The sequence below is a fragment of the Pongo pygmaeus genome, chromosome 10, assembly GCF_028885625.2.
Source record: "Pongo pygmaeus isolate AG05252 chromosome 10, NHGRI_mPonPyg2-v2.0_pri, whole genome shotgun sequence".
Classification (NCBI taxonomy): Eukaryota; Metazoa; Chordata; class Mammalia; order Primates; family Hominidae; genus Pongo; species Pongo pygmaeus.
In genome coordinates, this window is record NC_072383.2 from 11550556 (window position 1) to 11573628 (window position 23073).

General features: G+C 37.1%; 1 protein-coding gene across 10 annotated transcripts in view; it reads left to right on the forward strand.

Annotated features, from left to right (window-relative positions):
* Nucleotides 1-23073, forward strand: part of SMIM10L1 (small integral membrane protein 10 like 1) — a 278859-nt gene that overhangs the window by 27235 nt on the left and 228551 nt on the right. The window contains exon 3 of one of the 10 annotated variants that reach the window (XM_063672426.1): nucleotides 2375-4004. The exons of the other annotated variants lie outside the window; for them this stretch is intronic. Within the exon in view, the coding sequence (XP_063528496.1) occupies nucleotides 2375-2408 (34 nt within the window). The 3' untranslated portion in view covers nucleotides 2409-4004. Of the gene's footprint in view, nucleotides 1-2374; nucleotides 4005-23073 lie in introns of those variants that run through there. 10 annotated transcript variants of the gene reach the window in all.

Genomic DNA, 23073 nt, shown 5'->3' on the forward strand with positions numbered 1-23073 from the left:
TGATTTACTGAGTCTCTAGCAGCAGTCTAATACAAAGACTATGCATCAAACTTCTGTTAGAAATATAAATGAATAAACTGAATAATTTTTATCACCATCAGTAAGGAATATGCAACAGACTAAGAATACTTTGGAAATGATTTATGAATTGGAGCAGTGTAATATTTATTATGTAGTGAGTTATGCAGAAAAATATTTTTCAATGTTTACCTGGGTTCAAGAAAAAAGACATCAATTTTTAAATATAGACTGAACCCCTGCCATACCATGTGCTGTATTAGGCACAGTTTAAAGTCTCATATAAAGAGGATCATATCCGATAATAGCTGTAGGCAAATTTAGGTGGCAAAAGATGTCTTCTATGCCCTGTACGTGTCACATAACAAAAAAGAAGGAGATAGGAACCGTCTTCTCTCAATAGGAGAAGTATTCTATCACTGACTTGCAAATCTGTCATAATAATAAAAAGTAGACTAGCTTTTCATTGATTGCATTACTGTTTTAAGTTCTTTATAAGCAATATGCGTCTTTATTATTTGTGCTTGAGACAAACAGCTTTTATCTCTATACACCCTAATATCTGATGCCCCATTTACCTTATACCTTCCATATTATTAAAGTTTTTTTCCTACCTTTCATTCTACATTAAGGCCACTGCATTATATAGAGTAGTCATTAGGATTGTTGCTGTAAGATAATTGCATGATCTAAGCTAATTTCAGATACATTACATCTCTCACAGTAATAAAAATACAAACAAGAGTTGACATTTATTGAACTCTGTGAGCAAAACACTGTTCAATCACTCTACATGTCTTATTTCATTTAATCCTCACAATAGTCCTAGTAATAGGTATCATCATTGTCTCTGTCTTACACATAAGGGAACTGAGATACAGAGTTTCAGGAAATGGATATATATGCATGGAATTCCAAGAAATCTTTAAAGATATCTCTTAAAATTACCATAATGATAAAACAAATATGTAATACTATATTAACTTTGGAAATTAAACATAACAGTTAATCATATAATGGGAAAGGAAATAATTTTTGCCAACCAAGCCAATCAAACAAGATCAAGAAAACTAGTGTTACTAGGTGCAGTTGCTCAAGCCTGTAATCCCAGTGCTTTGGGAGGCCAAGGCAGGAGGACTGCTTGAAGCCAGGAGTCCAAGACCAGCCTGGCCAACACAGTGAGAACCCACCTATAACAAATTTAAAAAATTAGCCAGACATGGTGGCATGCTGTATTCATCCACTCTCACACTGCTATAAAGATATTCCTGAGACTGGATAATTTATAAAGAAAAGAGGTTAAATTGCCTTATGCTTCCTCAGACTGTACAGGAAGCATGGCTGGGGAGGCCTCAGGAAACTTAAAGTCATGGCAGAAGGCAAAGGGGCAGCAGGCACATCTTACATATCCAGAGCATGAGGAAGAGAAAGAAGGGGAAGGTGCCACACACTTTTAACCAACCAGATCTCATGAGAACTCTATCACAAGAAGAGCACCAAAAGGAGAAATCTGCCGCCATGATCCAATCACCTCCCTACATGCCCCACCTCCAACACTGGGGATTACAATTCGACATAAGATTTGGGCGGGGATGCAAATCCAAACCATATCACACATGCCTGTAGTCCCAGATACTGCAAAGGCTGAGGCAGGGGGGTCCCTTGAGCCCAGGAATTCGTTCAAGGCTGCAGTGAGTCATGATTGGACCTCCAAACTCCAGCCAAGCTGACTGAGTGAGAGATGGAATACACAGTTAAGTAATCAGAATGCAAATAGAGATGAGCGATGGGAAGATGATGGTGTCAGCCTGACACATGTGGTTTAGACAAGCTGTGAGATACATCAAAAAGAGCATCACTTACATCCTTTCATTTCTGTGGTGCAGCAACACTAGGCCTCCACTAGCAAGATATGCAAGTCCAGGGCTTGGTGGGATTGAGAGACACTCCTCCTCTTCTCAATTATGTGCAACTATTTTGCTGATTTTAAAAGAAAGTGGTTTGAGTGCATGCATTTATAACAACTGTTACCCATAATTCCAGCTGAATGATAGTAAATTTGGGGCCATTACTTAGTAAGGCACAAACCACAAGGATAAATAAAATTGGAAATAAGACAAATTTTGGTGGCTATAAAATAAACGAATATGTGGTAAAGACTATGATTTAGCAGACTGAAAAAGCAGAATCCTAAACCAGTAATGGAGAAATCTAAGAAGCAACCTGATTTGCCTTGTGGGATACTCAAAGGATTCAGGAATCAGCAATGAGGATAAAAGTGGTGCTAAAAATAGGAGGACTGGTTGAAAGACTCTGACGCAATTTAACTGGAGATCCTTTCCCCATTTCCACACAGCTGGGGACTGGCTCTTCCCCACTCCGGTAGATGAGCAGATATTCTTTCTCTGGAGAGAAGAGTCATTTGCCTGTATACTTGCCTGGGAACATTCACTAGACACAGTTGAAAACAGAGGAACAAGTTTACAGTCAACAACGATAGACTGGATTAAGAAAATGTGGCACGTATACACCATGGAATACTATGCAGCCATAAAAAATGATGAGTTCGTGTCCTTTGTAGGGACATGGATGAAACTGGAAACCATCATTCTCAGCAAACTATCGCAAGGACAAAAAACCAAACACCGCATGTTCTCATTCAAAGGTGGGAATTGAACAATGAGAACACATGGACACAGGAAGGGGAACATCACACACCAGGGACTGTTGTGGGGTGGGGGGGAGGGGGGAGGGATAGCATTAGGAGATATACCTAATGCTAAATGGAGAGTTAATGGGTGCAGCACACCGACATGGCACATGTATACATATGTAACAAACCTGCACGTTGTTCACATGTACCCTAAAACTTAAAGTATAATAAAATAAAATAAAGGAAACAGAGGAACAGCACTGAAAACTGAGGGATTCACTCAATGATAATGAACTCAACATAAAAATCCCCAGATTCTTCCCACTAACTCTCCAAAGTGCTAAGAGACACTTTTATACCCTTCAAGCAGATTGAAAGTATCTTCTTTAGGGATACTGAACAGTCCTTTTTTAATACGTAAAGCTGGGGCTGAGAGTTGGAAGTCCCAGCTAACTGAGAGGCTGGGGCAGGAGGATCACTTGAGCCAAGGAGTTGGAGGATACAGGGTGTTATGATCACACCACTGCATTCCAGCCTTAGTGACTGAGAGACACTGTCTCTTAAAAAAAAAAAAAAGACCTAAAGATAATTTCTTTATATTCCAATATTAAGCTTCATATGAAATGTCCAGAAATTAATGTATCAAGATGTATAGAATCTTTTTAGCAAAAACTATAAAAATCTATCTATGGGGGAAAATGTTAATAGATGAAGTGATTTGCTTTCTTTCTTTTGGGAAAGACTAAATATTGTAAAGATGTTAATCATGCCCAAACAATTGGGAAATATATGCATTTTTATATTAAAGATACTAAAAAATAATCATGAAGTTCAACTAAAAAATTAATATGAGAATAGCAAAAAAAATTATGAAACATAAAATTAAGGGGAAGGACTTGACATACCCTCTATTAAAAATATTACAAATCTATAATCAGAAAAATGTGGCTTTGGTACAATAATAAACTTTGGTACAAGAATAAATAGCTCAAAAGAAGGAAATAGAAGAAAGCACAGATGAAATATATGTAAGAACATAATATATAATAAAAGATATTTCTAGTCAATAGGAGAAAGATAAATTATTTAATTGAGCAACTGATTAATCACATGATTGAAAGGTGAACTTAGATTTATATGATACTTTTATACCATAAAAATGCTTTTATAGTAGGCTTTAAATTACAAAGCAAACTACTGAGATTACAGGCGTGAGCCACCGCACCCAATAGTTACTTTTTGATATAATGACATTTTTTCCTTTGGATAGATACCCAGTAGTGGGATTGTTGGATCAAATGGTAGATCTATTTTCAGTACTTTAAGAAATCTCCATACTGTTTTCCATACAGGTTATACTAATTTATATTCCCACCAGCAATGTATAAACATTCCCTTTCACCATATCCATGCTAATGTCTATTGTTTTTTGACTTTTGAATAATGGCCATTCTGGCTGTGATAAGTAAGGTGGTATCTCATTGTGGTTTTAATTTGCATTTTTCTGATGATTAGTGATGTTGAGCATTTCTTCATACTTTTTTCGGCCATTTGTATATCTTCTTTTGCGAAATACTCACTTTCTGATAGAATTATTTGTTTTTTTTTTCTTGCTGATTTGAGTTCCTTATAGATTCTGGATATTAGTCCTTTGTCAGATGCATAGTTTGCAAATATATTCTTTCATTCTGTGGGTTGTCTGTTTACCTGATGATTATTTATTTTGCTGTACAGAAGCTTTTTCAGTTTAGTTAAGTCCCTTTTATTTATTTTTGTTTTTGTTACATTTGCTTTTGGGGTCCTAGTCATAAATTCCTTGCCTAGGCCGATGTCCAGAAGAGTTTTTCATAGGTTATCTTCTAGAATTTTTATGGTTTTAGATCTTAGATTTAAGTCTTTTATTCATCTTGAGTTGATTTTTGTATAAGGTGAATTTCATTCTTCTATATGTGGCCACCCAAGAAACAGGCATATTAATTTGTCAATCTTCTGCCTTTTTAATTTTACACGTATCTGTCGTTTTCTTTAATATGTCTTCCCTGTCTTTTTTTTTTTTTTTTTTTTTGAGACAGAGTCTCACTCTGTTGCTCAGGCTGGAGTGCAGTGGTGAGATCGCAGCTTACGGCAACCTCCTCCTCCTGGGTTCAAGCAATTCTCCTGCCTCAGTCTCCCAAGTAGCTGGGAATACAGGCGCCCTCCATCACATGCCCGGCTAATTTTTTGTATTTTTACTAGAGACGGGGTTTCACCATGTTGGTCAAGGTGGTCCCGAACCCCTGACCTCAGTTGATCTGCCCGCCTTGGCCTCCCAAAGTGCTGGGATTATAGGCATGAGCCACCAAGCCCAGCCCTCTCTTGTTTCTTTACTTTTGTTCTGTTACTCATTCAAATCTTTTGTGTTGAATGCTCAACTCATTTTTGTCAAAAAGTATTTTGGGATATATACCCAAAAGAATTCACAACGAGAACTCAAGCAGATATCTGTACCCGCATGTTCAGAGCAGCATTATTCACAATAGCCAAGAGTAGAAGCAACCCAGGCGTGAATAGATAATCAAAATATTGTTGAGCATTTTTTTTTTTTTTTTTGAGATAGAGTCTCACTCTGTCGCCCAGGCTGGAGTGCAGTGGCGCGATCTCGGCTCACTGCAACCTCCACCTCCCGGGTTCAAGCGATTCTCATGGCTCAGCCTCTAGAATAGCTGGGATTACAGGCTCATGCCACCACGCCCAGTTAATTTTTGTATTTTTAGTAGAGAAGGGGTTTTATCATGTGGGCCAGGCTGGTCTCAAACTCCTGGCCGTAAGTGATCCACCAGCCTCGGCCTTCCAAAGTGCTGGGATTAAAGGCGTGAACCACCGCGACCAGTCTGTTCAGCATTTTTTTAAAAAGGAAATTTTGACACGGACTACAACATGAATGATCCCTTTAGACATTATGCTAAGTGAAATAAGTCAGTCACAAAAGAACAAATATTGTATGATTCCTCTTATACGTGGTTCCTACCTATTCAAATTCATAGAGACAAAGTAGAATGGTGGCTGCCAGAGGCTGCAGGAGCAGGAAATGGGAAGATGTTGTTTAATGGGTGCAAAGTTGCAGGTGGGGAAAATGAAAAGTTTCTGGAGATGGATGACAGTGATGGGTGCACAACAATGTGATTGTACGTAGTGCTACAGAATTATTCATTTAAAAATGGTTAAACTGGTGACTTTTATGTTATGTAGGTATTACTATAATACAATAAAAACATTTTCTCTTTTTGTTTTCAAAAAAGTCTATTTAAAGCTATAAATCTCCTTTGAAATTTGCTTTAAGTGCCACCACACAATATTTGTCATGTAATTAATTTTATTGTTGTTTAGTTGTAAATATTTTGTGTTTTCTTTTTGATTTGTTTTTTAACCAAATGTTATTTTATAGTATGTTAAGTTTCAAGACACTGAGCTTTTAAACTAATATGGAGATATTCTATAAGTTCATCTAAAAATTTACGTATCTGGTATATTTCTAAGAATAAGTAATGTGTGCTCAAAATAATATGCATCCTCTACTTTTCGATAAAATTTTATGTATTATATATGTTCAATCTTAATAATGCCTTTTGCATCTTTGATTATTTATGTCTGCTTGATTCATGAGTTTTTGGAAGAAATGTATCCAATTCTTCCATTACGCTTGTTAATTTATCTGTTTCTCACACAATACTGCTACTTGTTAATTTATGTATTTGTTATAACATTTCTAGTGGCACTAGGTTAATGATGGCTTCCTCAAATATCCTTCCTTTTACCAAAATAAACTTGCCCTCTTTGCTTTTGAGGGTTTTGTTTTGTTTTGTTTTGGCATTCAATTCTATTTTGTCTGATAGCAAAATTCCTAAATCCAAATGTCTTCCAGGCCATGTTTTTCTGGTGTATACTTTGTCATCCCTTTGTTCTCATTGTGTTTTCTTTTGTCTGTATTTTGTTTTGTTTTACCTGTTACAGACAAATTTTTGCCAGCATACATTTATTCATTCTAAGGGTCTCTTTCTTTGATCGGTGAGTTTAAATTAATTATATAATTCATTTTGGTTACTATTTGATATTTTTTCTTCTAGCTTATTTTTCTGTTCTCTCTTTTTCATTGTTTCTTGTTGTTTCCTTTTTATTCTCCTTTTCTGCCTTCTATTCCGTAGATCAAATTGTTTTTATGCTGGTTTAAGAGCCATATTTTCTACACAAACTATAATAAGACCTGAAATATGTTTACTTTTCCTTCGATTTTCTTAAGCATATCAGAATGTGCATCATGTCACTAAACAAGTTAACATGCAACAACTTAATGTGAACTTTAACATGCTTTCTACTCCCCTCGGTATCTCCTCTCACCTTTACCATAGAATACGTTGTTATTGTCCTGTTTCAGTTCTTAATTATTATGACTATAATTTCCAGGGAAAGGAATAATCTTTTGGGCAAAAATTAAATTTACTAAGTGACTTTCCTCACATTACAGCCCACATAGTTCATTACCACCCATTGGATATAGCTCTCTTCTTTCTGAAGTACTTCCTCCAAAAGTGTTTCCAGAATCTTCTGAGGCCTTGTATACCAGAAGATATATCGATTGCCCCCTCCAATTTAAATGATATTACATCTTTAAAGTATTTGCCTTCAATACTTTTTTAAAAATTACTCCAGGAGGCTGAGGTGGAAGGATTGCTTGAGGCCAAGAGTTTAAGACCAACCATGGCAACTTAACGAGACCCTGTCTCTACAAAAATAAAAAAAAATTAAAAATAAAATAGGCAGGCATGGTGGCACATACCTGTAGTCCGAGCTACTGAGGAGACTGAGGTGGGAGAATTGCTTGAGCCCAGGAGTTTGAGGCTGCTTTGAGCCATGATCATGCCATTGCACTCCAGCCTGGGCAATAGAGCAAGACCCTATCTAAAAAAAAATAGAAAGTGCTCTGTTTCCTTTTTGCCTTTAGTGTTGCTGTTGGGAATTCTGATGTCAACCTGATTTAAATTTGGTAAATAATCTGTTCTTCCTTTCTAATTACTGTTAATATTTTCTCATCAACTCTGATGTTCTCATCAAATGTTCTAGAACATGTTTTGGTGTGGCTGTCCTTTCCTTGTTGCTTCTCTCCTGTTGCTCCTCTACGAGCTCTTTCAATAACAGATCTTTCATCTTTAAATCTATAAAACAATTTGTCATTTTTTCTCAATTTTGCTTCCTTTTTTTTCCCTCTAAATGTTGGGGGACTTATCGCTATTGGATATTGACACTTCTATTGCTCTTCTCTAGAATTTTTTCACATTTGTATTGTATCTCTTTATCCTTTAACGAAATCTCCTGAGAGAGGCCTCCACCTGATTTTTAGTCACGACCTTGATCTGAAGCTGCATCTATTCTACTATCTCATTCATTATGTTCTTTATTTCTATCATCATTTTTTTGATGCCTAATATTTTCACTTTGTTCTTTTTCATAATTGTTTCTTCCTATGTTATTGTATTTGTCTGTTTTCCCACTGCTGATAAAGACTTACCCAAGACTGGGTAATTTATAAAGGCAAGAGGTTTAATTGATTCACAGTTGGACATAGCTGGGGAGGCCTCACAATCATGGTGGAAGATGAAGGAAGAACAAAGGGACATCTTACGTGGTGGCTGGCAAAGAGAATGAGAGCCAAGCAAAAGGGGAAGCCCCTTATAAAAACATCAGCTCTCCTGAGACTTATTCACTACCAGGAGAACAGTACGGGGGAAACCACCCCCATGATTCAGTTATCTCCCACTGTCTCCCTCTCACAATACGTGAGAATTATTGGAACTACAATTCAAGATGAGATTTGGGTAGGGAAACAGCCAAACCATATGAGTTATGTTGCCAATTTTCCCCCTTTTTTAAAATTTCAATTAAAAACGCACAATGTAAAATTTATCATCTTAACCATTTTTATGTGCACAGTTCAGTAGTGTTAGGCATATTCACATTCTTGAGCAACAAATCTCCAGACCTTTTTCATCTTCCAAACCTGAAACTTTATATCCATTAAACAACTCCTCCTTTCCCCCTCTTCCAGCCCCTGGGCATTTATCTTTTTGAGAATATCTATTAAACATATTTCAAATCTTCACCTGTATGTTCAAATGACTCCCATTCTTCTAGTCTAGGTTATTCAGGATTTTTGTCTTTTCCTGGACTGAATGTTCTTTTCAATTGTCTAATTACTTTCTCCCAGGTTCTCATACTCCCCTGAAGATACTAATTATTTTGTCGGTCAGTGTGTACCAATGAGTAGCCAAAATTCATACCCAAGGTTTTGACACTCCTGATGATTTTAAGAAGGTAGAGGGTGTGCACTCCAGAGGATGACACTTGTGTCATTGGGTGACACCACCCTGTCTGCTGACCCCTCACCAAATGACTGTTCACCTGGGATAACTGCTGTACCTCCACACTCCCCATTGCTCCCTTTCAAGATCTTTCCTCACTCACTGGTAACTTTCCAGGCATCGAGGCATGAAGAGGAAGGTGGAATGGCCCAATTCTTGCCAGTCACCTGTGGCTGTCTCTTCCCTTTTGCCATGTGGGCTGTGGAGTCCAGATGTTACACTGCAGGCCCTGCAGCTCTGAGGAAGCATTGCCATTTATCTACCTCAAGTGATGGGCCAGAAATTGATCTCGCAGTATGCTAAGGAGAAAAGAGTGGCAATTAAAATCTCTCCCTCATCCACGTTTCCTGTCCTACTTCAGGTTCAAGCCGCTATTTTCTCTCACACCATGTCACAACCACCTTGTCTTTTTAAGACTTCTCAGTTTTTACTTTAGTTCTTAAGACCCAAATACTTTCTTCTCACTTGTAGAATATCTCTAGAATGGAATTAAAGAGAGTAAAGAACCTGACCTGTTTCATAAAAGTTGCTAAAAAGCTACTTTTTACTAAATCTTGATTTCAACATGAATACAAATAAAATAATTTCTGCTTCATAGGGTTGTGCTAAGCACCAAATAAATAACCACTTGTGAAAGTGGTTTACAAAACAAATATAAATTAGATTAGTTGGTGTGAGACAAAGTCACAGTTTCAGTGAATTTTTCTCACACTCCACATACAGTGAGCCCGCAAACCTATTTTCCTCCTTTTTGAAAATCTGACCACCTTTACCCTGCCTGCCATCACCAGCTGGGATAGTGGCGGCCCAAGCCACCATCATCTCTCACCTAGATTATTGTAGAAGCTTCCCTACTGGCCTCCTGCTGCTGCGCTAGCCCCTACAGAATGGTCCCATTCATATGCAGGTCATATCATGTCAGCACCCTGCCCAAAACCCTCCAAGTGGTTCCTTGTATCACTCAGAGTGAAATCCAAAGCTCTCATTGCTGTTTGCAAGATCCAGCATGATCTGTCCACCACCACCTACCTCAGCCCCCATCTGACCTCCTCGCCAAGCACTCTCCCCTTCACTCACCCCTCCCCTGCCCCACTGCACTCCATGCTGTTTCCCAAGCATTCAGGGCCCCTCCAGCCTCAGGGCCTTGGAGGGATCTTCCCTCTGACTGAAATCCATATAGTCCCAATCTCAGTGACTCTCCAAACCCAAGGTCTGGAGAGCTGGATTCAGAAACAAGATCGCAGTATACAAAACTAAGAAGGCTGCCATAGCAGATTGTTTTTGGCTGAGTCTGCAGAGGGAGCAGCTGGTGTGAAGCTCTGTGAGGACTGCAGAGAACAAAAATCAATAGGTAATCGCTTCTTGTAGCAATTCAGAATAACAAGTTGTGGGTCAGGGGTGCCACCTACTGACAATATTTTTAAGTTGCAGAAAAGGATTTTAGGGAAATTAAACTTTCCAAGGATGAATCTATAAAGCTAAATAAGTGACAAGATAAACTACCTCAAGTATTAAGAAGCCGTAAGACAATTTCTCGTTTAAAACTATAATTGGAGCCAGGTACGGTGGCTCATGCCTGTAATCCCAGCATATTGGGAGGCCAAAGCAGGAGGAGCACTTGAGGCCAGGAGTTCAAGACCAGCCTGGCCAACATGGAGAAACCCCATCTCTACAAAAAATACAAAAATTAGCCAGGTGTGCTGACGCATGCCTGTAATCCCAGCTACTCAGGAGGCTGAGTCATGAAAATCTCTTGAACCCAGGAGGCATAGGTTGCATCGAGCTGAGGTTGCACCACTGCGCTCCAGCCTGGGTGACAGAGCAAGAGCTTGTCTCAAAAAAATGAAAAACAAAAACAAAACAAACAAAAAAAGCAACAAAAAAACCCCTATAATTGAGAAGCAACCTCTGATACAGTTTTTCTTAAACTCCAGCAAATATATTTATAGAGCCACAATAAAAGCACAAATCACAAGCATCTTGAACATCAACAATAGCTTGGACATATTGAAAAAAGACCTAGGAGTGAGTTTCATTGATTATGAGGAAAATTGGTTTTAAAATGTAGTTTATTATAAACCTAGTTTTATCTCATTAAATAAAAGCTTTTTGAAGTGCGGCAGAGCCATATTATTAATTCAGGCTGTTTTTAAACAAATACTTACTGAGCAAAGTGTTGGGATCTGTTACAGTTGCTGGTGGCCTCATAAGACACAAGTCAGACCAGGTCCCTGTGAAGGTGAAGTTTCTATCCTCCTTGATGAATGCATAAAATAAACAACCAAAGAAATAAAGTAAAAGTAAACTTTCAGATATTTGTAAGTGCTTTGAAGGAAACAAAGCAGAATGCCTGGACATACTAATTCTAAAGGTCAGAGGACTTTTTGTTTAGGGCAGTTGGAAAAGGCCTCTTTGAAGAGAGAATGTATCAATTAACAGTTACAGCATAACAAACCACATCAAAACTCAGTGGCTTAAAACAACAAGCATGTATGACAGTTCTTGCAGTTGATTCTGTGGGCTGGCTGGGCCCTTCACCTCTAGGCCGGCTCAATTGGGACTGCATGACCTTGAGTAGCCCCACTCACAGCTCTGAGGCCCAGCCAGGATAGCTGGGGATCCATGGGCTCTCTCCATACATGACAGCAGAAGAGTTCCCAGCAGCAAGACTGGAGGATGGGCTCATGGTAAGGGGAGATGAGTGTGAAGTCACAGACATTAATGGTGAATAATTTATACTTTTCATCTTTACATGATTAAAAAAATCAGTTAAACTACTGAGCACATGGAACATGGATTTACTTATTTGATCAGTGTGTTAGTTTTTATATTGCTGCTGAAACAAATTACTACATATTTACTGTCTTAAAACAATACAAATTTACTGGAAAGACGTCCTGTGTTCATGGGCTGGAAGATTTAATATTGTTAAAATGTCAGTACTACTTAAAGCAGTCTAAAAATTCAAAATCCCAACAACGTTTTTGCAGAAATAGAAAAATCTAAACTAAAATTTATATGGACATTCAAGGTACACAAAATAATCAAAGTAGGCAAAATAATCTTCATAAAGAACAAAGACACTTCTCCAAGAAGATATACAAATGTCCAATAAACACATTAAAAAGATGCTCAACATCACTAATCATTAAGGAAATGCAACTCCACAGTAAGATACCACTTCATACCCATTAGGATGGCTATTATCAAAAGAAAGAAAAAAAGAAAAAAGAAGGGAAGAGAAAAGAAAAGAAAAAAGAGAGAAAAGAAGAAAGGAAGGAAGGAAGGAAGGAAAGAAGGAAAGAAGGAAAGAAGGGAGGGAGGAGGGAGGGAGGGAGAGAGGGGAAATAAGTGAGAGTGGCAGGATGCAGCCAAATGCCTAGGCAGATAGGAGGGGGTACCCCGTGAAACCCCACCTCCAAGCAGAAGACAGTTTAAAGCCTGAAAGCCAAGCTACAAGCTAAATCCTCAGATGGGATTGATAACTTGTCTTCCTGTTTGGTTCACTTTCCTCTGATTGATCCTCACCTTTCACCTATTTTACATACACCTACCCTTTCCTAATTGGTTTTCTACATTGTTGTGCCCACTTATGAGTGGTGTCTTCGCTTTAACCATTTTGGCATACTCACAAACCAATCAGCATGTGCTCCCCATTCTGAATCCATAAAAAGCCCCGGACCCAGCCACGTGGGGTACTTCCCACCATTGCGTAGGGGAACCCCCACCCTGGCATCCCCTCTTTGCTGAGAGCTTTCCTTTTGCTTAATAATTTCTACTTCACTCACTCTCCAGTGTCTGTGTGCCTACTTCTTGGTTGTGAGACAAGAACTTGGACCTAGCTGAGCTAAGGAGCAGAAAAACTGCAACAGAAGGAAGAAGGGAAGGAAGGAAGGAAGGAAGGAGGGAGGGAGTATTGGCAAGCATGGAGACAAATTGGAACATTTGTATATTGTTTGTGGGAATGTAAACGGCAAATGGTGCAACTGTTGTGGAAAATGGTATGGTGGGTTCTCCAAAACTGAAACACAGAATTCCCATACAATCTAGTAATTCTATTTCTAGATATATACTCAAAAGAAATGAAAACAAGGACTTAGATATTTGCACACCTATGTTCGTAGCAGCATTATTCACAATACCAAAAGGCAGAAACAACCCAAGTGTCCATTGACAGATGAATATATACACAAAATGTGGTATAAACATGCAATGGAATATACCCAGTCTTAAAAAGGAAGAACATTCTGACAACATGCTACAACACAGATGGACCTTGAGGACATTACACTAAGAGAAATAAGCCAGGCACAAACATGATGCCACTTATATGAGGCACTTACAGTAGTCAAATTTATAGAGACAGAGAGTAGAATGGTGGTTGCCAGGGCATATAAAGGGGGGAAATATCATATCATAATATCATATAGAATACTGGATTACATAAGTTCATCTCTTTGGGATGTAACTAGACAGAATCACTGATTCCATTTGCTAATTGCTGAGTAGTTTACCTCCAGGGGATGCAATGATTCCCAAACATCCAAACGTTGCTACTGACTGAATCATTGAGGAACTTGCTAAAAATACAAATTATAGGGTCTAAACTATGATCTCATAAATCAGAATCTCTAGAGTTAGGGCTTAAGAATTTTATTTTGTTTAAGATACCCCCAATTTTTATTCTGATGTAGCTGGTCCGATAAGATTGACATTTCTTAATCAACACATTAGGCATCCCAGTAAGAAAATACAACAATAACTTTGTGCATTAAGTTGGAAACCATGACAAAACTTTCATTTTAATATGGTGGTTTTTCAGAATGAATGATTTCAGGATCTTTGCCAAAGTCTCATGCTTCTGTTTCCAAAAAAAAGAGCCCCAGCAAATGTTTACCTCAACCCATTGAGTAGGCTAAGTGCCAATTAATAAATAGAGATGAAAGTGGCATGTGAAAAACCAAAACTTTATGGATAGGCACTGAGAGTCTTCCTGTGTGGAGGACAAAGAAGATATTATTCTCCTAGGTCATTATAAACAGGCTAGATGGCCCTTAACCATATGAAAAGACATTTGAATTCACTCAACAGGAAAGCAAATTAAAACTGTGCCTCATTTATCACATTGGCAAAAAGTTTTAAAAGCTTGTCAACCTATTTTGTTAGTGAAATAAGAAATAAAAACAATCATAAAGCTTATAGAGATGTTAAAAAACAAAATTTCAACAAACTGATTTCAAAGATTTAATTGGTTTTTATTATCAATTATGAATTGGGCTGCATTCCACCTATAAAACAGAAAAATGCTCCATGGGCATAGCAGAACGATTAATATGTGTAAGGGAGTTTGAGCAAAAACAAGGAAATAGCATAATACAACAAAGTGGATTAGTTAACTTCGGGTTACTTTCCTTGAAAGGGTTAAAACAAGGGGTACTGTCATATCATGCCAGCCTAGGTTTACTGGGACCTTTTTAACTGGTTACTGTGAATCTCCTGTTTTTTGTTTTTTTGGGTTTTTTTTTGGAAAATTTGGCCTGATGGGAGATTTTCCTGTTTTTTAAAGTTTCAGTTTGACTACATGCACTTGTCAAGAGTGCCTCCATTTTGGTTTGTCCTGTTGGGGGCTAGTGCAGGAATTCAAACCAAAACAATGACCTACCATACATTTTATTTAACAGAAGGAAAATCAGTAATATTTAACAAAACTACATGTGTATTTATTTTTGATCCAGCATTTCTTCATCTAGGAATTTATTCTAAACATGTACCACTAACAGAAATAAACATGGACAAACTTACTCATTACAGCATTGTTTGTACTCACAAAATATTGGAAACAACCTAATTGCCCATACATAGAAGAGTGGTTAAATTAACTATGGTATGTCTACATAAGGAAGTACTAAGCAGCTATAAAAAAGAATGGGGATGATCTCTATGAACTGATGGAACCTTCTCTAGGATACATTGTAAAGTGGAAAAAGCAAAGGGGCAATGCATATACACCACCATTTTTGTAAAAAAAGAAAAAAAAAGGGACATAAGAATATATTCATAAATCTGCTTATTTTTGCATAAAGAAATACATGAGAGCTGGTCAGGCGTGGTAGCTCACTCCTGTAATTCCAGCACTTTGGGAGGCCAAGGCTAGCAGATCACAAGGTCAGGAGATCTAGATCAGCCTGGCCAATATGGTAAAACCCCATCTCTACTAAAAATACAAAAATTAGCCAGGTGTGGTGCTGTGCGCCTGTAGTCCCAGCTACTCGGGAGTCTATGGCAGAAGAATCACTCTGAACCCAGGAAGCAGAGGTTGCAGTTAGCCGAGATTATACCACCACACTCCAGCCTGGGCAACAGAGTAACATTCTGTCAAAAAAAAAAAAAAAAAAAAAAGGAAAAGAAAGGAAAAAGAAATACAGGAGAGCTAAAATAGATATTAATAAGATTGATTACCTACAGGAAGTGGGTGGGAATGGAATTTAAGGGATTGGGGATTGGGAGAGTATACGTTTTTATATAGTTTTGATTTGGGAGTGCCATGTTAATGTTTCATGTACTCAAAAGTGCCTAAAATCAACAAGGATGGTAACATGAAATAAAGTAGAATTTTAAAACACACAAAAAAAATAAACTTAAATATTGCAAATGAATAGCATAACCAAACTGAAAGAAAAATGTAACTGACTTATCTTGCAACATAGTACTTGGACTACACTCCCCAAGTCTAAAGACAAAAAAAAATACTAAATAAATATTTTGCTCTAGTTAGTGTTATCCTCTACCCTCCAGTGATATGGATTAGCAATTCTAAAACTACTTTTTGATATTCTAAGGTGGAACAAAAGTATACAGTCAGCCATGCATTTCTGCAGGTTTGTTTTTCTTTTTTTAACCTTCACCAGTTTATTATAAAGGATATTACTAAGGATACACTTGAAGAGATGCATAAATGGGGGAAGGAGGCTGAAGCTTCCATGCCCTCCCTGTGCATACTGCCTTCCTGGCAGCTCTCCAAGCCTGTCTTCTTGTGTTTTTGCAGAGGTTACATAGGCATGATTGATTAAACCGTTGGCCATTGGTGATCAACTTGACCTTCAGCTCTTCTCCCCTCCCTGGAGGTTGGGGGATGGGGCTGAAGGTCTCAACCCTCTAATATTGTCTTTGGTCATTCTGGTGACCAGCCTCACTCTGAAGTTATCAGTCAATATAAGTATTAAAAAAAGAAAGCACTTTGGAGATAACAAGGATTTTAGGAGTTGTATGTTAGGAAACTGGGGAGGAAGACCAAATGCATATTTCACAGCATCACATCCTCACATCTGCCAAACCTAATTGAGCATCTGAGGATTTTGGTATCCACAGGGGTCATGGAACCAATCCACTGTGGACACTGAGGGATGACTGTAAATATATTAAGCATAATGGAAGCCAAGTTTCTTGAAGAGAACTGTAAATGTAGAAAGGGCAAGAGTAGCAGGTGCTCTTGAATTGGAATTGAAGAATATTAGTCTGTTCTCACACTGCTATAAAGAACTGCCCAAGACTGGGTAAATTATAAAGGAGAGAGGTTTAATTGACGCACAGTTCTGCAGGACTGGGAGACCTCAGAAAACTTACAATCATGGTGGAAGGGGAAGCAAACACTTCCTTCTTCACATGGATCTCATGAGAACTTCAGATCTCATGAGAACTTACTCACTATCACAAGATTTGCATTGGGGGAACTGCCCCCATGAGTCAATTACTTCCCATCAGGTCCCTCCCAAGACATATGAGGATTATGGGAACTAAAATTCAAGATGAGATTTGGGTGGGTTTGGCTCAAGATGAGCCAGACCATATCATGAAGTTATCAGTATGAATTCACAGTTTTTAATAGAGAAGGAAATATATATATGTATATTTTATGTTTCCTAGCTCTGTCTGCCTAGAAGAAAGAATATCACAGTTAATAATAAGCACCTTTACCTGTCAGATACTGTTTTCTAAATAGCATTCTTCACTCTAAATAGATCCCAAAGGATCTAGGGATCCCTGGAAAAATAGCTGATTTCAGGCCTATGGCAGTAAAAGCACAAGATAATTCTTGATTCATTTTTGGGATGCAAAATAAGGATATACTAAAAAAAAAAAAAAAAAAAAAAAAAGACTCAGGAGCCAGCTTGAAGCTCTCCCATTGGCCAAATGCAGGATAATTTGAACATTAATAATATGAATATGTCATAATACCAATGAACTATAGAATTCCATAATTACATAGAATTCTAATAATTATAGAATTAATTTTCTCCAAATAAAATATGAAGCTAAAAATGCAAACTGGAATAAATGATTAAAGGAAATCTGCTTTATAAAGCCAATTATTGAATGTTGAAGAAATGATACAGTTAAAAAATAACTATTTCTTGCAACTATCATAGTAATTAATAATTTGCTTAAACAAGAATTATCAATGGATGCTAAAATTAATACGTGAAATTTTAATGCTAAGCAGAGTATTTGCATAGTCTCAAAGTTTTTCCCCACAAATTACTTTTAATTATAAACATGGAAATAGTAATTCTAAAGCAGAGAAACTTGACAAACACCACATTAACCAAGAGATCAAAGCTAACATCACCAATATTGAGACAAACCAATATCATGTACCTTCTGATACTGATTCACTGAAAAAGAAACAGTATCACTCTTGTGGTGTTTTTCAAAAAAAAAAAGAAAAGAAAAGAAAAACCTAAATCTAATCATGTGGAAATCTCAGGGATACACAAAATCAGGAGACGCTCTAAATAAGAACTGGCATATCCTTCAAAAATGTCAAGGTTATGAAAGAGAAAGGACGGCTGAGAAACTGATCCAGATTAAAGAAAACCACAGAAGCATGACAAATAAATGCATGGCATGACTCCAGATTGGATCCTGGACCAGGAAAAATAATTTGTCTATAAAGGGCATTATCAGGACAATTAACTAAATTTACATTTGACTGTGGATTAGATAATGAGGGGGTCCTATGTTAAATCTAAACCTGTTGCTTTTGATCATGGCATGTGACAATATAAGAGAATGTCTTTGTTCCAAAATATACACATCGAAGTATTTAGGAGTAAAGAAGCATCATGTTGCAACTTACTCCTAAATGCTTTGAAAAATATATATGTGTATATGTGTGTGTGTGTGTGTGAGCGGGAGAGAGAACACAAATGAGATAGCAAATGGGGCAAACTCTTAACAATTAGTGAACCTGGGTACAGGCTAAGAGTAGTTATTCTTACTATTGTTGTAACTTTTCTGTACTTCTGAAATTATATCAGGACTAAAAAATTAACAACAAATTGTTTAAACATGACTGAACTAAATGTTTGCTATAATACTTCCTCAGTCTAAAATCTATATGGCTAGGATTCTGATTTTCACCTCCTTTTCCTAAAAGGAATCAATGCAAGTATAATAAGACAGTGCAAGTATAACTGACAAAATATACTCCGAAGACAACAGAAGTCTCTCTATTCCTATTTTCTATTTTTTTGAATTCAATGCGCTACAGATTTTGTGATTGCAGGCTTCAGTTTTCTCACTATATAATCCTAAATAACAGTGGAGGTACAATGTCAAAACATAGCTCCTGCCTCTGTTATAATCAGCTATAGAAGAGAAACTAAGAGAAACTGCTAGCACTAAGAACCATAGTTTGAAAAACTGGCTTCAGTTTCAACAACTGTAATTTTTAAGCCTTTATGTGTTATATTTAACCCTCCCGTGCACTGAAAATTCCAGGTTTGGTATTAAACGAAATATCTCTGAATTTCCTCCATCATCCTGACCCTATAGACCAAATAGTTTAATACCAATGAAATATAAAATATACATGTAGAAATGAACTAGAAAATTTTTATTGAAATAACTAATGTTTTAATTTATATAAATTGACCCAGAGAAGACTCTCATGGCCCAGAGTAAGAGTATTGTTTGATTTTTTAAAATTTCTAGTCAGATGTTTTCACTTAGCACAGTAATCTTCATCCTCAACTCTCATGGTAGAATAATAACAACAACAATAATAATAAATAGCATTGCCAGGCACTGTTCTAAGTGATTTACAATACTGATTAATTTAAGTCATTAAATTATTGTATGGGTAATGTAATTAATGTATTCTAACAATCAGGCTGGGCACGGGGTGGTTCATGCCATTAATCCCAGGACTTTGGGAGGCCCAGGTGCGTGGATTACCTGAGGTCAGGAATTCGAGAGCAGCCTGACCAACATAGTGAAGCCCCGTCTCTACTAAAAATACAAAAAAAATTAGCCAGGTGTGGTCGTAGGAGCCTGTAATCCCAGCTACTTGGGAGGGTGAGGCAGGAGAATTGCTTGAACCTGGGAGGTGGAGGTTGCAGTGAGCCAAGAGAGTGCCATTGCACTCCAGCCTGGGCAACAAGAGCGGAACTCCATCTCAAAAAAAAAAAAAAAAAGGTATTATAATAATCCTTATTTTATAGAAAAGAAAAACCAAAGCACAAAAATGGTTAGGTAAGCTGGCCAAGGTCACAAAGCTAGTAAGGTTGGGTCTGGGATTCAAACAGAGACCCTCTCGCTCCAGAATCTGGGTTCCTAATACTTGTAAAATGCCACATTTCAGGCATCAGCAAGGCCTTTTGCATATTACTTTCTTCTTTATCTTCCACAGAAACCCCAATGCTTGACTAAGAGGCTGATATTTGCAGCTGAATATATTGAATTCTTTCCTCCTACCTGGGGAACAGGCGCCCTCTGTGTCCTAAATGCCATATTCCCATTGTGCTTTGTGTCAGATCTAATAGAACAATCCCTGCACAATCAGGCAAGCCAGAGTCAGTGAACTGCATCTCTACTCTGTGCTCCAGATCTTGATGTCTGCTGGTATTTTGCTTTATTCACTCCTTTGGGAAAAGAATAAAAGGGTAGGGCAGGATGTTAAATACCATGGAAAGCAATGCATGGTGCCTGGAAGTGAGAACAGCTTCTTTACTACCTATTTCTCTGAACCTTAGCTTCTTCCCTTATGATAAATAAATGCATTTAGTACTTAACAGCTTACTAGTGGCTTTTATGAGCAGTTTTCTTAAAATGGAGCATAAAATTCTTAGGTCACAAAATTACATATTAAGAAACAGATTATGTAAAAATGATTGCAAACTTTTAAACTGTGTACAAATATTAGTTATATTAACAGTCATTAACACCCAGGTCCAAGGCCAGGAATTAAGTAATAATTATTTCTATCTTCTGTGAGATCATTGGAGCAGAAGTGGTTAAAAATTGATACCTTGCATTTAAAGATTAAGAACCCATCAGATAAAACAAAACATCCTATTGGACTCCTTACTTTCCCATCATCAAAAGCCAGAACACTAGTACAGACAGACTGCTAATCACTATTTGGGCTCATAAGTAAAGCATAAAGAGTAACATGAAATAATCCTGTGTTTTTTTTACTCTATTAAAATGACAGCAAATTCTTAGGCAAACTCTACAGTTTCCATTTGTTGAAATTAGAAGAATCTGCTTGGAAGTAATGCAAAACCTGGGTTTCTAAGTGAAGAAGCACATATGAGCCAAAAAGCTAAGGGGACATTTAGAACTTGGTGAGAAATCTCTGTGGCTCTAGTGAGAGACCTTCATGGCCTTACTACAAGGCCACTGGAGCTTTAGTGTGAGAACCTTTATGATCTTTACAAGGAAGGTTTCTAAGGTCCTGGTGTGAGGTCCTCTGTTACTGATGTGAGACCACTGTGGCTGGCATTACGTTGACTCACTGAAACTTAGCTTTGGATTTCAAAGCTCTTGGAAAAGGGATATAATGTTAGAGAACTGCCACTTCCGTCCTGTTAAAGCCCACAACAAGAAGAGTACCAATTCAGATGGATGAAATGATTTTTACCTCCTGTAATATTTCTCAGGGAAGACCACAAGCCAAGACTTCAAAATGAAAAGGCAGCTAGATATACAGAATACTACCAAACTCTGATGAAAAAAAAACTCTTTCATTTGAGAAATTAAAGTATATCTAAATAAATGGAGAGATGTTTTATGTTCATGGATTGAAAAACTTGATGTTGGTAAGATTTTCACTTCTTCTCAGTATAGAGTTAATGCAATACCAATCAAAATCCCAGCAAGCTATTTTGCAAATATTTACAAGTTAATTATTAAGTTATAAGGAGAAGCAAAGACCTAGAATAACCAACATAATACTGAAGAAGAAAAAAGTTGAAAGATTGGAATGATCAAAATCCAGAACACTGACAACACTAAACGCTGGTGAGGATGTAGAGCAACAAGAACTTTCCTTCATTGCTGGTGGAAATGCAAAATGGTACAGCCACTTTGGAAGAAAGTTTGGTGATTTCATTTACAAAACTAAACGTACCGTTACCATATGATCTAGCAATCACACTCCTTGGTATTTATGCAAAGGAATTAAAAACTTATGCCCACACAAAAATCTGCACATGAATGTTTGTTTATACATCCTTGTCAAAACTTGGAAGCAGCCAAGATGTTCTTTAGTAGGTGAATGGATAAATAAACTGCAGTACATTCATACAATGGAATATTATTCAGTGCTAAGAAGAAATGCACTATCAAGCCATGAAAAAACATGGAGTAAATCTAAATGCCTATTGCTAAGTAAAACAGGCCAATCTGAAAAGGCCGTATGATTCCAACTCTATGACATTCTGGAAAGGTTATAACAATAAAGACTATAAAAAGATCAGGGGTTGCCAGGGGTTAGGGAAAAGGAAGAATGAACAGTTAAAGCCAAAAGGATTTTTAGGGCAATGAAAATACTCTGCACAATACTATAATGGTGGCTATATGTCATTATAAGTTTGTCCAAATCCATAGAATGTACAACATGAAGAGCATATCCTAATGTAAACTATGGATTCTGGGGGATAATGATGTTTTAATGTAGGTTCATCAAACGTAACAAATATACCACTCTGTTAGGAGATATTGACAATGAAGGAGGCTACGCATGTGTGAAGACAGGGAATCTATGGAAGATCTCTGTACTTTCATCTCAATTTTGCTAGGGACCTAAAACTGCTTTAAAAAATAAAGTCTTTATTACAAAAATATTTTTAAATAAGCAAAAAGATCTAAAGAGACACCTCAACCAGAGAAGATATACAGATGGCAAATAAACATATGAAAAAATGTTCTACGTTGTGTTATTAGGGACTGAAAATTAAAACAACAATGAGATACCACTATATGCCTATTGGAATGACTAAAATGAAAAAAATCTGACAATAGTAATTACTGGCAAGGATGCAGAAAAACAGGAACTCTCAAGTATTGCTGGTGGGAATGCAAAATGATAGGATCACTTTGGAAGACAGTTTGGTAGTTTCTTACAAAGCTTAACCTAGTTTTACTATGTAATTCATCACGTGCACTCCTAGCTGTCCACTAAAGTGATTTAAAAACTTATGTTTCTGCAAAAACCTACATGCACAAGTTTATAGAAGCTTTATTTATAATCATCAAAAACCAGAAGCAATCAAGATGTCCTTCAACAGACAAATGAATTTAAAAAAACTGTTGTGTACACATACAGTGTAATATTATTCACTGAGAAAAAGAAAGAAGCTATTGATCCATGAAGGAACATGGATGAATCTTAAATGCATGTTGTAAGTGAAAAGAAGCCAGTCTAGAAAGGGTACATATTCTATGATTCTAATTATATGATGTTCCACCATGATTGCTAGATCATATGGTAACAGTAAGTTTAGTTTTATAAAAAAATCACCAAACTGTCTTCCAAAGTGGCTGTACCATTTTGCGTTTCCACCAGCAATGAAGGAGAGTTCTTGTTGCTCCACATCCTCACTAGCATTTTGTGTTGTCAGTGTTCTGGATTTTGGTCATTCCAATCTTTCAACTTTTATTCTTCCTCAGTATTATATTGACTATTCTAGGTCTTTGGTAATCCTTATAAATTAATAATCAACTTGT